This window comes from Plecotus auritus (genome assembly GCF_963455305.1).
Source record: "Plecotus auritus genome assembly, chromosome: 6".
Lineage (NCBI taxonomy): Eukaryota > Metazoa > Chordata > Mammalia > Chiroptera > Vespertilionidae > Plecotus > Plecotus auritus.
The window spans coordinates 2566248-2581341 of NC_137773.1; the positions used below are offsets into that span (position 1 = coordinate 2566248).

Below are 15094 nucleotides of genomic sequence, written 5' to 3' on the forward strand. Positions count from 1 at the left end.
GGCAAACCAGACCGGAGCAGGAAGATGGAAAATTCCAGGAAAGGCTTCTCCAAGAAAGGGGAGAGGCGGCTCATTCAATAGATGCGACCGAATGAAACGTGTACCAAGAGCCTGGAAGAGAGGGATTCTAAGAAACGCCAGCAAGTTGAAAAAAGAAAGCCAGAGAGAGAGAGAGAGAGAGAGAGAGAGAGAGAGAGAGAGAGAGAGAGAGAGAAAGAAAGAAAGAAAGAAAGAAAGAAAGAAAGAAAGAAAGAAAGAAAGAAAGGAAGAAAGAAAGAAAGAAAGAAAGAGAGGCAATAGCTACAGGAAATAAACTTTATTGCACCGCTTGGCTCATATGTAAACGACCTTCACAAAGCTAAAGCCATAAAAATAAAACTAGTTTAAACTGTATTTCACATATATTTGGAGGACAGGGAAGTACACCCGGGGCGGAGGGGTGATAACTTTAAAACATTTCCTAAGCCAAAACCGGTTTGGCTCAGTGGATAGAGCGTCGGCCTGCGGACTGAAGGGTCCCGGATTCAATTCCGGTCAAGGGCATGTACCTTGGTTGCGGGCACATCCCCGGTGGGAGGTGTGCAGGAGGCAGCTGATCGATGTTTCTCTCTCATCGATGTTTCTAGCTCTCTATCCCTCTCCCTTCCTCTCTGTAAAATATCAATAAAATATATATTTAAAAAAAAAAAAAAAACAGCCAAAACCGGTTTGGCTCAGTGGATAGAGCGTCAGCCTGCGGACTGAAAGGTCCCGGGTTCGATTCCGGTCAAGGGCATGTACCTTGGTTGCGGGCACATCCCCAGTGGGAGGTGTGCAGGAGGCAGCTGATCGATGTTTCTCTCTCATCGATGTTTCTAACTCTCTATCCCTCTTCCTTCCTCTCTGTAAAAAATCAATAAAATATATTTAAAAAAAAAAAAACATTTCCTAAGTGCTTATTGTATCTGATACTATTCTAAATGCTTTGCATGTGGACGTGTTTAATCCTCCCTCAATCTCAAGAAGGAGGTACTATTATCCCCATTTCAAAGGCGAGAAAACCAAGGTACGTAATAAGAGGTAAAGAAACTTGCCCTCGGTCTCCCCCTACTAAACGGGAGAGTCACGATTCAGACTCAGGCAGTCCATGCAAAATTCTCACCTCCCATAAAAGTCAGCAGAAAATCCCTAACACGGAAACATAACCAGCAGCAGAAGCAGGTCACTCCTTAGAAATGGGTGGAAAAGCCAAAGGAGTTTTTTAAAAGTGGGGATCAGCCCTGGCCGGTGTGGCTCCGTTGGCTGGAGCATCGTCCGTGCACCAAAGGGTCGCAGGTTTGATTCCCTACCCGCTCAGGGCACATACCCAGGTTGTGGGTTCCATCCCCAGTTGGGGGCTCAGCCTCCGTGCTTCTCTCTCCCCCCGTCTCTCCCCCCCCCCCTCTCTAAAAGCAATTTAAAAAGGGTGGGGGGATCAGGAATGGGAAATACGGGGCAGGGAATTGTTGCTTTTCTTCAGAACCCTTCTAACGCTACTTTTTAAACCATGTCTGGCTTTTCTTCTGAAGTTTATATTAAGCAGAACTGGACACTTTCTTTTCTTTTTTTTTTCTTTTAAATATATTTTATTGATATTTTACAGAGAGGAAGGGAGAGGGATAGAGAGCTAGAAACATCAATGAGAGAGAAACATCGATCAGCTGCCTCCTGCACACCCCCCACTGGGGATGTGCCCGCAACCAAGTTATATGCCCTTGACCGGAATCGAACCCAGGACCCTTCAGTCCGCAGGCCGACGCTCTATCCACTGAGCCAAACCGGTTTCGGCAGAACTGGACACTTTCAATGGGTGGATTTTATGGTACGCAACGTATTCCTCAAGAAAGCCTACGAAGATAAATGAGGGAAAACATTTAAAAGTGTGCACACAGCCTGGGCAGTGTGGCTCAGTGGTTGAATGCTGAACTATGAACTTGATCCCCAGTAGGAGGCGTGCAGGAGGCAGCCGATCCACGATCCTTCCTCATCCTTGATGTTTCTCTCCCTCCCTCCCTCCCTCCCTCCCTCCCTCCCTCCCTCCCTGAAATCCATAAAAAATATATTATTTTTAAAGTGCACACAATTAGACTTACTACAGGCTCGCCAGACTGCGCGGAAACTGACCACGTCACGTGGTGAAGACGTGGAGCCTCGGGAAGCTGCCGGGAGGCGCGCCGTGTGCCAGCAGGGAACGCTCGCAGCCCCAAGCCAAACCTGCGACCGAGCAAGCCCGCTCCCGGAGACGAGACCCACATCCAGAGACGCGTGTGCGTGTGCGTGTGCGTGTGCGTGTGCACGCCGAACAGCCGCGTTCACGGCGCTCTTCACAGCAAACCCTGCAAACAGCCTGAGTGCCCGTCCACGCGGGGCGGACACACCGCGCAAAGCACGTGGTCCCACTGAACAGCAGCCGGGACGCTGCCACGCGCCGCAATGCGGGCGGGTCTCACCAACGTGTCGTGTTGCGGGAAAGCAGCAGAAATCAGAGGGCAGGCGGCAGGACTCCGTTCACAGGAAGTTCACACACAGGCCAAACTACCTCAGGTCACAGAAGAAAGACGGGGCGGAGCGGACCGTGAGGAGGGGAGAATGTCGGGGAGCCCTCCGGATGCTGGAAATGTCCCCATCCTGAGCTGGCTGGCAGTCACACGGGTGGGACCATTTTGTAAAAATTCAAGGGGCCATGCCCTAGGCTGGTTTGGCTCAGTGGGTAGAGCGTGTAGAGCGTCAGCCTGCAGACAAAAGGGTCCCAGGTTCGATTCTCGGTCAGGGCTCGATCCCCAGTAGGGGGTGTGCAGGAGGCAGCCGATCAATGATTCTCTCATCATCGATGCTTCAATCTCTCTCCCCCTCTCCCTTCCTCTCTGAAATCAGTAAAAATATATATTAAAAAAGAAATTTCAAGAGGCCAAACCCTCAAGAGGGGAGCATTTTACAGTATGGCTGTTACACTGTCAAAAGGAGGAAAATAAAGTAAGAATGACGACTTGAGGCTGGGATCCTGGAGTCTAGGGCCCGTGGGCCCTCCAATTCCAGAGGCCCCCCGCCCCGTCTGGAGGGATGCCAGGCTCTCGTGAATCAGGAGTTCGCGCTCACTGTGATGACAGCAACCACGTTCGCTGTGACTTCGGGGAGGGCTGTCACCGTGCGGGCACCGGCCTGCATCAGCTCATTCAAACGTCACAGCAATCCAATGAATGCCATACCGCCGACGGACCCATCTTACAGGTGAGCAAATCAAGGCTTACAGAAGCATCACCCAGCCAGGAAGGGGAGAAGCCAGGTCGAAACCCCAGCGTTCTGACCCCAGGGTCCAGGCCATCCTGCCCGATCTGAAGCCGGAGTTCTTTATCTGGAGGCTACAAGATGGGAACCTCATCTGGCTCTCCAAGGCCGAGAACGTACCAAGTTTTTTAACTGAGAATGTGTGACGCGGGCTTTTCGCTCCAGGCCGAGGGCCCATCACTTTCATGAGCTCATGAAGGAATCTCAGAGGCAGGCAGTGGGTGCAGGGGGTGCACGGGTGACCCGCAAAGGGGGCGGGAGCTTGGGGTGGTTCCCACCTCGTGGCTTTGGCTTCCTCCGGTCGGTCGCCAGGCCTCTGTGCACAGGTGGCCCGGTAAGGACCCTTGCCCTGGGCACCACGACTGACCGCTGGCCGGGAGTCTGGGCAGCCCTTGGAGAGCCCCCCAAGCCCTGTCCTGACAGCAGCTCCCATTGGGCCTCTCAAAAGCCAGCCTGGGAAGTAAAGGACAGGAGTGTGACAGGGACTGGGCTGGAGTCTGGGTGGGAGACAGGGCCACGGGTGACACCAGGTGGGAGTTAGATCCCATCAGAACACACACCGGTCTGTGCCGGAAGCGAGAGCGTCCCAAGCTGGCCACGTTCAAATCGAGATCGCCCGATCACCGACCTCTCCCCAAATCTGGTCCTCCCCATCGCTCCACAGGAGCACTTCCCCAAAATCCAGGCGTTGTCGCCTTCTCTGCCCCCCACATCTCTCAGCAGCCCAGCCCCCACAAGGCACGGAACCTTGGCCACCTCGGCCACCGGCAGCCTCCCTCCTGGTGACATCACCTCCTACAGCCACCTGCCCCAGGCTGGTCACCTGCTTCTCTCCCATCTGCCAGGCCGCCGGCGGCGGGCGACCCACACCCACTTTGTTCCATGCTTCCTGGGAAATAATCGCCAACTCAGAGAAAAGTTCGAGATAGTACAACCAACTTCCAGGGGACCTGCCCCAGGTCCGGCAATGGTGAACGGCCCGCCGTGTCACCCTGCGTGTGGCCTGATGTCATCGGCCGTGTCACCGCCTGCTGTGGACCGCGATGAAGGTCTTTTCTCTTCCTGAGCTGGTCCAGGGCGAGCGTGGCCTCACAGCCCCGGCCCCTCAGCAGTCAGCGCGCTCCCTTCCTAAGAGCAAGGGCATTCTTACATAACCGCAGCCCAGTTATCAGCTCCTCCAGGGAACGGAATATTGATTGGATCCTATCAGCTAATCTACAGTCCATATTCCAGTTTCGTCAACGGCCCCAATGATACCCTTAGAGCAATTTTTCCCTGACCCGAGACCCAACTGAGGGCCATACCCTGCCTTTTGCTGTCACATTTTTTTAGTCTCTCGTAACCAGGAACGGCTCTTGGCCTCCCTTTGTCTTGCGTGCCACAGACGTTTTTTAAGAGTCCAGACCGGTTCTGTAAAATGTCCCTCCATCGGAGTCACTCCCTCCTTTAAAACCCGCCACGGCCTTCTCAAGCCTCACAGCTTCAAATTCCAAGACCTCCTTTGCAGGGTCCACCCTCCTCCCACCTTCCCCATCCCAGCTCCACGCCCCCCCACCCCGGCAGCCCGCAGCCCCTCACCACTCCCGCCAAAACAGACCCTCGGCATTCTGCCTGCACAGCCTGCAGCCCCATTTCACATGATTTCCTCCCCTGGTGTGTGCTGACTGCCTGGCCCCACACTAGGGCCTGCGATGCCATGGAGGCGAAGACTGCTGTCGGCCTGGTGGCTGCTGGGCCGGCGCAGTGCCCTTGGAAATCATTCCTGAGTAAATGAACGAGCCAGGAGGGAAAGTGCAAAGGACAGGGAGCTCAGAGAGGATCTTCCAGATTCCAGAACCTCCCCCAGGCCAGAGGAGGAAGCAGCCCGGCAAATCTCCCTTATCGCTGCGATCACATCACTCCACCAGCCAGCCCACACTGATTAACCTTTTAAAATCAATCCCAGGAGGCTGCGGGGCTGAATTCCAGAGAGAGAGAGCTCACTGACCCCGGAGAAGGGAGGCTGTGGCCCCCTATTGTCCATGGCCCAGTCCAAAGCCCTGATCCTGGGTTCCCACTCCCCACTCACAGATCCCAGGGTGTGGGGGCAGGGAGGACCAACATCCAAGTACAACATTCTGCTAATAGCTCTTTCACTGCAACTGAGGAGGGCTGAGTCCCTGCCTCCTACCCCCAGAGCAGAGGCCGGCCCACCAGGTGCTTGTCCCCAACTTGTCCGTTCCTCTGAGGGCTGTGGACATTTGGGGCCAATGTATGTATCGATACTCAAGGTTATGGGAAGGGTAACCCTGTATCCCAAATCCCATTTGTTCCCGATTTCACCCCCTCTTCTGCAGAAGAGCCTACACCCGTGATGCAGAAGGCAGCGCCTCCCGAGACCCTCGCTCAGCCACTCTCCTGTCAACACCTCCCTGGATGGGGGGCCAGCATCCCCAGCAGCCGGGGGCCCCTCACAGGAGCGAGGGCAGCGCGGCCTCCCAGGGCGGCGCCTGGGGTCAGCCAGGACCCCCACCCGCGCTGGCGTCCAGAACGGACGGAGTCCAGGAGGTAAAGGGATGGCCTCGCACTCCCTTGCTGTGTGACCCCCGGCAAACGGCTCGGCCTCTCCCGGCTTCCCAGGACAAAAATAAACAAAGATGGGGCTGATGGCCTGGCCAGACCCAAGGAGCGGACCGCCAAGGCGAGAGCGCTGAAAGAGAAAATGTAGCACCTGCGCCCCCTGAAAAAAGGGGGGGCAGGAAGCTGGGTGGAAGAATCTGTAATCCAGCCCCACCCAAGCAGTGAATGGGGAGCAGCTCCCCACCTCCTGGCGAATGGGATTTACACAGGGCTCTGCTCTGGGGTCCCCGAGGTCTCCGGGCGGGCGGCCATTCGAGGTGGGGGCAGCGCCGGCCCCTACCCTGCCCTCCTCCTGGGTGCTGCGGGCCCTGGGGTGGCTGGAGCCCTGGCAGCGGGCCTGCCGCCTGCTATTTCCTTCATGACCTCAGCCGCAGAGAACGCAGAAGCGAGGCTGCTCCCAACTCCCGAGGCGGAGGCAGGCCCTGCGCCACCTCCCGCTGGGCTTCCCCGGCCAGCCGCCTCCCGCTCCCGCCTCAACCTCCCCATCTACCCCATGGGCGCTGGGCCTTCCGACTGAGGGGTCAACCTCGGGCGCCTGGGGGTAGGGGCTGTTTTCACAGCTTCAGATGGGAGCCCTTGGCCTCTGCGCCCGGCAGCTCGGCGGGGAGTCCCCAGCGCACTCTCCCCTCACTTTCCGAAACAGAGCAAGGACCCTGCGGACCCCTGCTGCCCCCCCCAGCCCCCCCCCTCCGCCCCAGGCTGGGCAGGGAGACCTCCTGAGCTCTAAAGACATGCAAACAAAATTACCGCGGCCCTGCAGGGGCACCAAAGAGGGCAGCCAGCCGGCTCTGTGTACCCAGGGCTGCCCCTCCTTCCTCTCAGGTCTCCGGCCCTTCCCTACCCTCCTCCAGGCCCCCCCCCCGGGGGGCGGACTGCAGCCCCCAACTCTCGGGGGACCCTCGTGCCCTCGACCGAAATCCGGTCCTTGCACCCCTGCCAGGGGATCTCCACGTCCCGTCCCCGAGCCGCCCCTCCCCCGCCCGGTGCCTCACAAAGGCCCTTTGTCCAGCTGGTCCCGGGACTCCAGTTCCTGAAAAGTTCCCGGAGAAAAACCGGAGAGACAAGGCAAACCCGGCAGCGGCAGCGCTGCGGGCGGGCGGGCAGGGTCCGTGGGCAGGGCCGGGGCAGCGCAGTAGCCGGTGTCCTCCCAGAACCCGCGGCCGAGGGCAGCATCGGGGCTCCCTGAGAACCCACGCGCCCGGGACTACACTGTGGAGGGGGGACGGGAGGTTTCCACCAGCCGAAGCCCGTGAAATGCCGGGCACCGAGGCCGGAGGCAGCCCGGCAGGAGGGACCGATCCCAGGCGGAGGCCGGTGGCAACTCGGGCGGCCGGGGGGCCCGGAGACTCCCTCCCCACTGCCCCCGGGAGCGGCCGCCGGGGCCCCTTCTCCCTCGCCGCGCCGTCCCCACGAGCCCGGGCAGCCCCTCGCAGGAAAGAGCGAGGCCGCTGCGTCTCTGGGCCACCTCCTCCGGAATTACATGTCAGCCTCAGCCTTTCTCTCCGCCGCTCCAGCCCGACCCTATCCGCTTCCTCCCCCCGTGCCGGTGGCGGCGGCCCAGTTTCTGCGTCCCCGCCGCACACACCTTCCCGCGGGAGAACAAGGGGTTCGCGAGGCCCGGGCCGCTGCTGCTGTCCTACCGGGGCGTGGGCCCTGGAACTGCGGTTCTCCGTGGGGGGGTGGGCCAGGGGTCTCCCGAGGTCCGCCGCCCACCCGCCTGAGGCCCAGGTCCAGGGCCGGGGCCATCCTCCCGGCACCCCCAGGCGCTCGGGGCTGGCCGGAGAGCCCGCACCGCAGGAGCGGAGGAGCCAGGAACGGAACCGGGCCCACGGGCGCGGGCAAGGGCATTTGCCAAGAGACAGACTGGAGCTCTCCGGACACGATGTCCCGAAGGATGTGGGACTTGTTTGTTCTTTTCTCGCCCAGACTTTGAAAATCCCAGCTTCACGCAGGGGCTCCGGGGTTGCAATCGTCCCTGGTGGCTCCAATTTCGGCAAAGGAGTGCGCCTGGGGAGGCCTGGCGCGCCGGGGGCGGCGGAGCCGCGCAGCCCTCTCCGCCAGCGCCTCCGGACTGGCCTCGGCCCTGGTCCCAGGGTCTCCCCGCCTCGGGAGCTGAGACTGCCCGCACCCCCACGGACCGGCCGAGATAGAGGGAGGCGCCACATCCCGGTCACGAAGAACAGAACAAATACTGTGTTCTGGATCCGGGGGAGACAAGCTGGGGCGAGCACAGCGCAGGGCACTTACCCGGGTGCGGGTGGAGGTTGAGGCCGGCCATGTACTTCCCTGGCGGCAGAGGGCCCGGCAAGCCCGAGGTGGGCAGGCGTCCTGCCGTGGCCGCGCCCACGCGGTGGCTGTCCATCGCCAGGCCGGACAGCAGCGGCGGCGGGGGGCCGTGCACGGACCGTGGGGGCCCGAAGTCTCGGCCATCCATCCTCCGCGGGAGTGCCGCAGCCAGCCCCCCACCGGGCCCGCGGGCCTCGCTCAGCGGGACCTAAAAGTTCGGCCTTGGCGTAGTCCCAGAGTCCTCGGGCGGCGGGGGCTCCGCGGCGGGCATGGCGGCGGGGGCCAGCGGGGCTTGCGCTCAGCGGCGGGCCCGCGGCCCGGGGCGCCCGAGCGGTCGGTCGTAGGGCCCCTCCCGGCGGCCAGGCGGAGCTGCGCGGGGCGGCGCACTCGGCGTCTTGGCGGGGAGAGGAGTCGGGCCGCGGGAGAAATAGAAGGGAGAAAAGAAAAAAAGGGGGAGGAAAAAAACAAAAACAAGTTTCAGAAAGTCGTTTTGCCGTTCGGGGTCGGGGGCTGCGGATGTGGTGGCCAGACATGAAATCGGGAGCAGCCCCTTCTCCATAAAATGTAAAAATACATACTCCTTCCTCTGGCGGCTGCGGGCTGCCGGCCCGACCGGGCAAGTGGCGGGTGGCGCGCTGCGCACCAGCCCGACTCTGCTAGGCGGTTCGCCGGTCGGTCCTCCCAACATCGAGGGAGGCCCCTCCACCGCGCCCGTACCGCACAAATACAAATCTCCAAAGTGGGTTTGATTCCTGGGCCTCACATGCTCCGAGGTTTCAAAGCCGGGAAACCTTTCCAAGAGCCGTTCCAACTGTCTAACCCTGTGTCACTATCTGATCCGGAAAGTTTAATGTTTAACCCGCGGAGGCCCTCGCCTTCCTCTACTGAGTTTGGTGTCCCTGAGCTCGTCGCTCGGAGCCCAACTCCGGGATTTCTCGGGAGAGAGGATGCAAAGATGGTTATCGTTCTTTACAGGGACTCGCGGCCCCCTCGGGCCACTGAGGGTTGCAGAGTCTTGAGTCCGAGGACCCGAGACGTGGCATTCTCGCCCGAGGACTGGAAAGAATCCTTCCAAACAGGCTTTGGTTTCATTTTCCAACGCCCGGGCCTGGGAATCCTGCGGCCCGAGGACGTGGCCTGGCGCGGGGGTCTGGGGGGTGTCAGAGAGGAAGGAAGGGGCTCCAGGGTCTGGCTCTTACCCAAGCTTCCCCCAACCCCCAAAAATAACCCACAAAGAAAACCTTGGCGCTGAGGGGCGTCTCCCCCAGCGTTGGGTAAATCCCCTGTAGTTCCAGTTTAAGGCTGTTTGTTTAAAAGATTTGTCCGCTGAAGATTCCCGTGGGGGCGGGAGGGGGGTCTTGGAGCCAATCCTGCCCTCGCTCTCGGTCTGCCCGCAGCAGCTCGGATTCCTGATTCCGGGAGGCCGGGCGCTCCTCGAGCCGCCGATCACGCCAAAGCCCCCGGCTCCCTCCCGGCGCCTGCCCTGCGCCCCGCGCTGCAGACCCTTTGGCCGCCAACCCCCGACCTCCTTCTCCAGCCTTCCTCCACAACTTTGCTTATTTTAACCTGGTTTTGGTTACAACCACCCTCTTCCTCCTGCCCTCCCATCAGGCTCTGGTTACCAGATCCGCGTTTACTTTGGAAAAATCTAAAATCGCCACATCCGAGGATACGTGTCTTAAGGAGGCGATGAGCTTCCCGTGATTTTTAAAACAATGTTCTCTGTGCAGCTCTCTTTTAAAAGCCAACGCTCTGGGGCATGCCCCGGCGCCCCACTTTGGGGGAGTCGAGGCGAAGCCCCCCGGAGCACCCTTGCTCTGGTGGAGCAGCTGGCTCGGCCATCTGCGGGATCCGCTGCGTTCTCCCTACTTTTCTCCCCTCTTAAATGTAGTTAAAATGGCTGAATTCCGGCTTTTAATTAAAAACAGTCTATAATCGAAAACGTCTCGGCGTCTCTGGCTCCATTGCCTGCCATGAACCGAGAAGGGAATCGACGCCCCTGGACCCGGCTGGGAGGGCTGGAGCAGGGCTGGGGGCTCAAGTGGGGAGCCCGGGGAGCAGCGGCTCACCCCCACCCTTTACCCCTCCCAAGGCGCCCCCACCTCGTCGGTCCCGATCCCCAGAAAGCGGCGGGGATCCCCGGCACACCCGGAGAGTGAAGTGGGGTGGAGGGCCAGCTGGAGAAGTTTGGAGACCGTAGCGCCCGGCCAGGGGCAGGCGTGCGACCCGGCGGCATACCTGGCGCGGCAGGGCTCCCGGCTCCGGGGTCTGGCGACGGCGACTCCGCTGGCGGCCCGGCTCCCGGCGCGGCTAGGCGCCCGTGCTGCCCGCCATCCCACGGCCGCTGCTCCCCTTCGCCACCCGCAGCCTCCTCACACTTTTTGCCCGCCTTTCCTTTTTTTGGTTGAAAACCGCTCCCCGGGCCGAGCTCTTGGCGCGCCAACTCCTCCGCCCTCCCGCGGCCGGGCTCCCGCAGCCCCCGGAAAAGCCAGCTTTCCTCCCGCCGAGCTCCCAGCTTTTTAATAAAATCCAGGTAGCGCCGGTTTAAAGAATCCCAAATCTCCATATACAGCCCGGGATTGGAAAAGGTACATTACACAACCCCCCTTTCAAGTTCCTCTCGCTGGATCTAAAAAAAAAAAAAAAAAAAAAAAAAAGCCAGCGGAGGGGGGAGGGCGAGGGAAAGGGGCGGCTGGGGGAGGGGAGCACTCTTCACGGAAGAAACACGCATTGTTCCCGGGTGCCCGCCTCCCCCCGGGCAGGCCCCCGGCCGCCACCCATTGGCCGCGCGCGCCGCCAGTCACGCGCATGTAAACACCTTGGCCCTCAGCCATTCCTATAAAACCAATTACGGACCTGGGGGCTCCAGCAGTTTCCAGGCTCCCCTCGGCGGGGCTGAATGATCAAAACTGGTGGTGAGAATTTTTCCGGGCCGTTTCTAGGCAGCCCTCCCCCTCCACCAGCTCCGACAACCCCCCCCCTTCTCCTCCTCCTCCCTTTTCCTCCCCCTCCCCCAGCGTCTGGGCTTAGTGATCAAAATAGAGGAAGATGGTTGTCGCCGCAATCCTGGGCTTTGCAAGGCGCGGTTTAATGGACCGCCTGTCAGCTTCCTGCTCGCAGGAGGAGGTGACAAGCCGAGCGAACCGGGAAGGGCCTGGGGCCCCGCAGGCTGCACCCCGCGCCCGGGGCTCCGGTCCCCCACCACCCCTGGGACGCGCCTTCTAGAATGCGCGGTGGCGACGCCAAAACAGACTGGGGCTGCTTTTTCCTCCCTCCCCCCTTTTAAAACAAAGCAGCGATTCATTCCCTCTCCCCCCAGCAGCGCGGTTAGGTAGGATGGGCTGGCGAGAAGGTCGGTTTCCTAGCCCAGGCCTGCGGGTCCCTCCCTGAAATGCGGTGTCAGATGGTTACTGATTAATATTTTGGAGAGGCCTCGGCGGCCGGCAGCGGGTGAGTCTCTAATCTTCTAAAAGGGGTTCCTATAGAAACGCGGGTTGGGGCGCGCTCCCCCCACGGCCCCAGACGGGGCTGCGGTGCTTTGCACCGTGCGCCCCTCCCCAAAGCCTCTCTTTGCGTGGGCACTCCCCACCTTTTCCCTCCCCCCCAAAAAAAAAAAAATCAGAGCAGAAAAAAGGATTAGATCGGCTGAGCGCGAACTGACTCCCTCTCGATTCTGACATTTCAGCCTATTAGCATTTCTCCACGGGGCCTTCTGAAACCTATTAAAGTGTAATATTAAAAACCTCTTGGCTGGGGGCCTCTCTCGCCTTCCATCCGCCGCGCCCCCTCCAGGGAGGGTGAAACCGTGGGGAAAAAATCTGTTGAGCTCAGAGGAAGCAGCAGCCAAGCCCAAAAAGTGCTTGGCTAGCCGCGGTGGCCTGAGGGGGAGGGGAGACTCAATCCCCCAGACTTTGTACTTTTATTTTGCTTTTTCAGCAAAATCCTTTCTGGTTTGAGTCGCCGGGAGCTGCCCGCCGCAACCTACTTGGCTGCTGGCGTGAGGAGTGCGGATGCGGCATGTTGGAGAGACCCCGCACCCTCTCCGCAGCCGGCATTACGTACCCTCAGTAGAAAGCTTGGAAGGGCAGAAATCCTTGCCGATTCAGCCTCGGAGAGCTACCGCGGTGATTGGATTTTTTTATTGGATTTTAATTAAAACAAGAGGACCCCGCTCTTACACACGTCCCCCCCCCCGCCCCCGCCCCGCACTGCGGACTCAGCGTTTGGCATTGCTTGTTCTATTTTTTTAAAATAAATTTTAAGGCAACTTTTCTTGGGAGAGGGGGGAATTAGCTGGTTAGCGCCCATTAGTTCTATTTTCTTTTATCCACTTTTAGAAAACAAGAGGGGTGAGCGTCCAGAGCTAACTGGAGCTAATTTAATTCCAGAATAAATTTGGGGGAAAAGTTCAGCCTCTTGAGGACAGTTTCAAGTTGCCCTTCCTGAAGCCTCCAGCGCTGGTTTCTAGGCTGCCCTCTTTTGGAAGCAGAAGCTCCGCGGGGGGAGGAAGGAGGGGTGAGAAGGAAAGAAGAAAGGAACTAAAATAGCCGAATCCGAGGGGAACTAGCGGCGGTGTCCTCGCTTGGAGCAGGGCGCGCAGGTCTCAGTGGCGGCCGGGGCAGCGGGAGGCTCCCGGGGCAGCCCCGGGCAGCCAGGAGCAAAGACGGAGAGGAGGGGTGAGGGGAGAGAAAGGAGGTATTGTGTCTGTGTTCCTTGGAGGAGGGGGGGCGGTGGCTGCAGAAATAAAATAAACGCCGTTGTGCTGGCGAGGCTGCTGGAAGGCCCGGCAGGGGAAGGGGCCGAGCGCGGGGGCGCAGCCCTGGTGGGCGCCGAGCGTCCTCCAGTCTTATCCTGAGGCCTTTGTGGGTTCCTTGTAAACCCTCCCACTCCAGAGCCCCATCGCTTCCCCACCCCTCGCGTTGCCCTCCCAATATTCCGAGCTCAGGCCCCGATTCCCCTCACCCCTTGTCTCCGCCCAGGTCTGGAATGTTTTCTTTTCTTTTAATATAGCGCAAGGAAAAAATGTGTCTTGAGAGCTGGGGTGGGGAACACAAAGAGCTCGCAGGGTGGAAACTAACAAAACCCTATTTTTATAAATGTTTAATGTTTTCACCCCTGGATGCTCCAAGACGCCGTAATTGTGACGGCGGGGCATGTGTGCCATAAATCATTTAGTTGCTAATAAAAATTCTGCCTGTTTGCCCTGGATTTGCCAATGGCGCTTGCATTTTCCAAGTGTGCGCCTCCTCGGCGCGGCGAGCCGAGCCTGCATTTCATTAGGGCCGTGGTTCGGGGCAGGCGAGGCCCCCTCCCCCAGCCCTTCTTCCCAAGCCTTTGTGGACCCCGGCCCCTGGCGCCGCTCTCCCTGCGCGCACACACGGCACCCGCGGGGCCCGGCTCGGGTGCAGGGCCGGCGGCGGCGGCGGCGGCGGCTCCTGGTTCCCTGGGCGGCACGACTGGACAGACGGGGGCCGCGCCGGTTCTCCGAGCTGCAGCGGGCGTGGGGTGCGGAGCGGGCAGCCCCGTGCGCGCCCCGATCTTCGCCCCCTCCCGGCCCCACGCCCGGGCGGCCCCGCAGTCTCCGGATAAACAGCGGCCGGGAGCCATCTTAGGGCGGGGGACATCCCCGGCCGGGTAGTGGGCGCTGCCCGGCTCCATCGCAGACCCTCGCCGCGCAGGGGCCTCTGGGGCACCCCTTGCCGGCCTTCCGGGTCTCGGGAAAAGCCCTCCCCGCTCTAGTGGGCCACCCCGAAATGTTAACCAGGCCTGGGCGCTCCGCGAGCGGCGGGGCCGGCCAGCAGCCCGGCCGCCATCTTCGTCCCCTCCCCCCACATTCTTCGTCTACTCGGCGGCGCGCGGCCAGCAGGAGTGTTGGCGCAGGGTGTGCATGTGTGTGTTTGCACTGACTGAGCGGAAAATCGGCTGGAGGGGGCTCGCAACCCCAAACCTGTTCCCGCAGAGCCCGCCCATGCCTGCGCCGGGGCCGCCAGAGCCCAGGCCTTTGTGTATCCCAGGCCGCCGGCCCCGGCTCCGTGGCGGCCCATCTGACAAAGTGTCCCCTTTGTTTTCAGACCGAAGGACAGGCCAACCTTGAGCCCAGCTGCGCCAGGGTCGGGCCGCTCGGCGCCCTCTATTCAGGGCCAAACCCGGCGCTTCCCAGGACCCCGCCTTGCTGGCCGTGTGGCTATGTTCCTCCCTTACCCCTTCCCGGGAAAAACCAATAACAGCCTCCTTTCCTAGGCGAGGACCCCCGAGCCACCGCCCCCCTTAGCCCCGAACCGCGTTTCCCGACAAGGCCCGCAGTCCCCGCGCTCCGCCAGGCTCCCTCCCCTCGGCTGCGCGCCGGGAAGACTGGCCGCGGCTTTTAAGCTCCAGTGCCCAGGTCCCAGGTCCTGCACCCAGGGCGCTCCCGGCCCGGACGCCGCTAAAACCCGGAGAGGTCCGGCCCGGGAAAGCCACGCTCGCCATCCCCGTGCTGCTGCTGCTGCTGCTGCTGCTGCTGGCCCAACACCGACTCGGCGTCCGGAGGTCGGCAGCCCAGCCAGGAGCAGCCCCAGGCCTCCAGGACCACCAGGGACTCGGCGCCAGCGCTCCGACGGGTCCAGGGCGCGCGGTGGGCAGAGCCGGGGCTGAAGCTCCAGGCCCGCCCGGCGGATCCCGGCGCCTCTCGGCTCCATCTCTGGCCCCGGCTTTTTCCCGGCCCGGGTCGCGTCTTCCACTCCACCGCTTGGCTCGGAGAGGACGGAAACGCTCACGGCGCGCAGGGGGCCGGCTGTGGCCATAAATCTCCGTGCGGACCCTCCTTCCCGCTGCTCGCGCGCGGAGGCTCCCGGCTGGCCTGGCATCCCGGGCCGCACCCGGCGCCCTGCTTTCCGGGTCACGGCCT

General features: G+C 61.0%; 1 protein-coding gene across 4 annotated transcripts in view; it reads right to left on the reverse strand.

Annotated features, from left to right (window-relative positions):
- The window catches only part of TNRC18 (trinucleotide repeat containing 18), a 136727-nt gene that overhangs the window by 71049 nt on the left and 50584 nt on the right, over positions 1–15094 (reverse strand). For 3 of the 4 annotated variants that reach the window (XM_080671625.1, XM_080671626.1, XM_080671623.1), the window contains exons 1-2: positions 10447–10802; positions 8170–8602 (exon numbers count right to left, since the gene is read on the reverse strand). In XM_080671625.1, coding sequence (XP_080527751.1) covers positions 8170–8356 — 187 coding nt within the window. In that variant the 5' untranslated portion in view covers positions 8357–8602; positions 10447–10802. Of the gene's footprint in view, positions 1–8169; positions 8603–10446; positions 10803–15094 lie in introns of those variants that run through there. The other variant, XM_080671624.1, reaches the window with a different exon arrangement.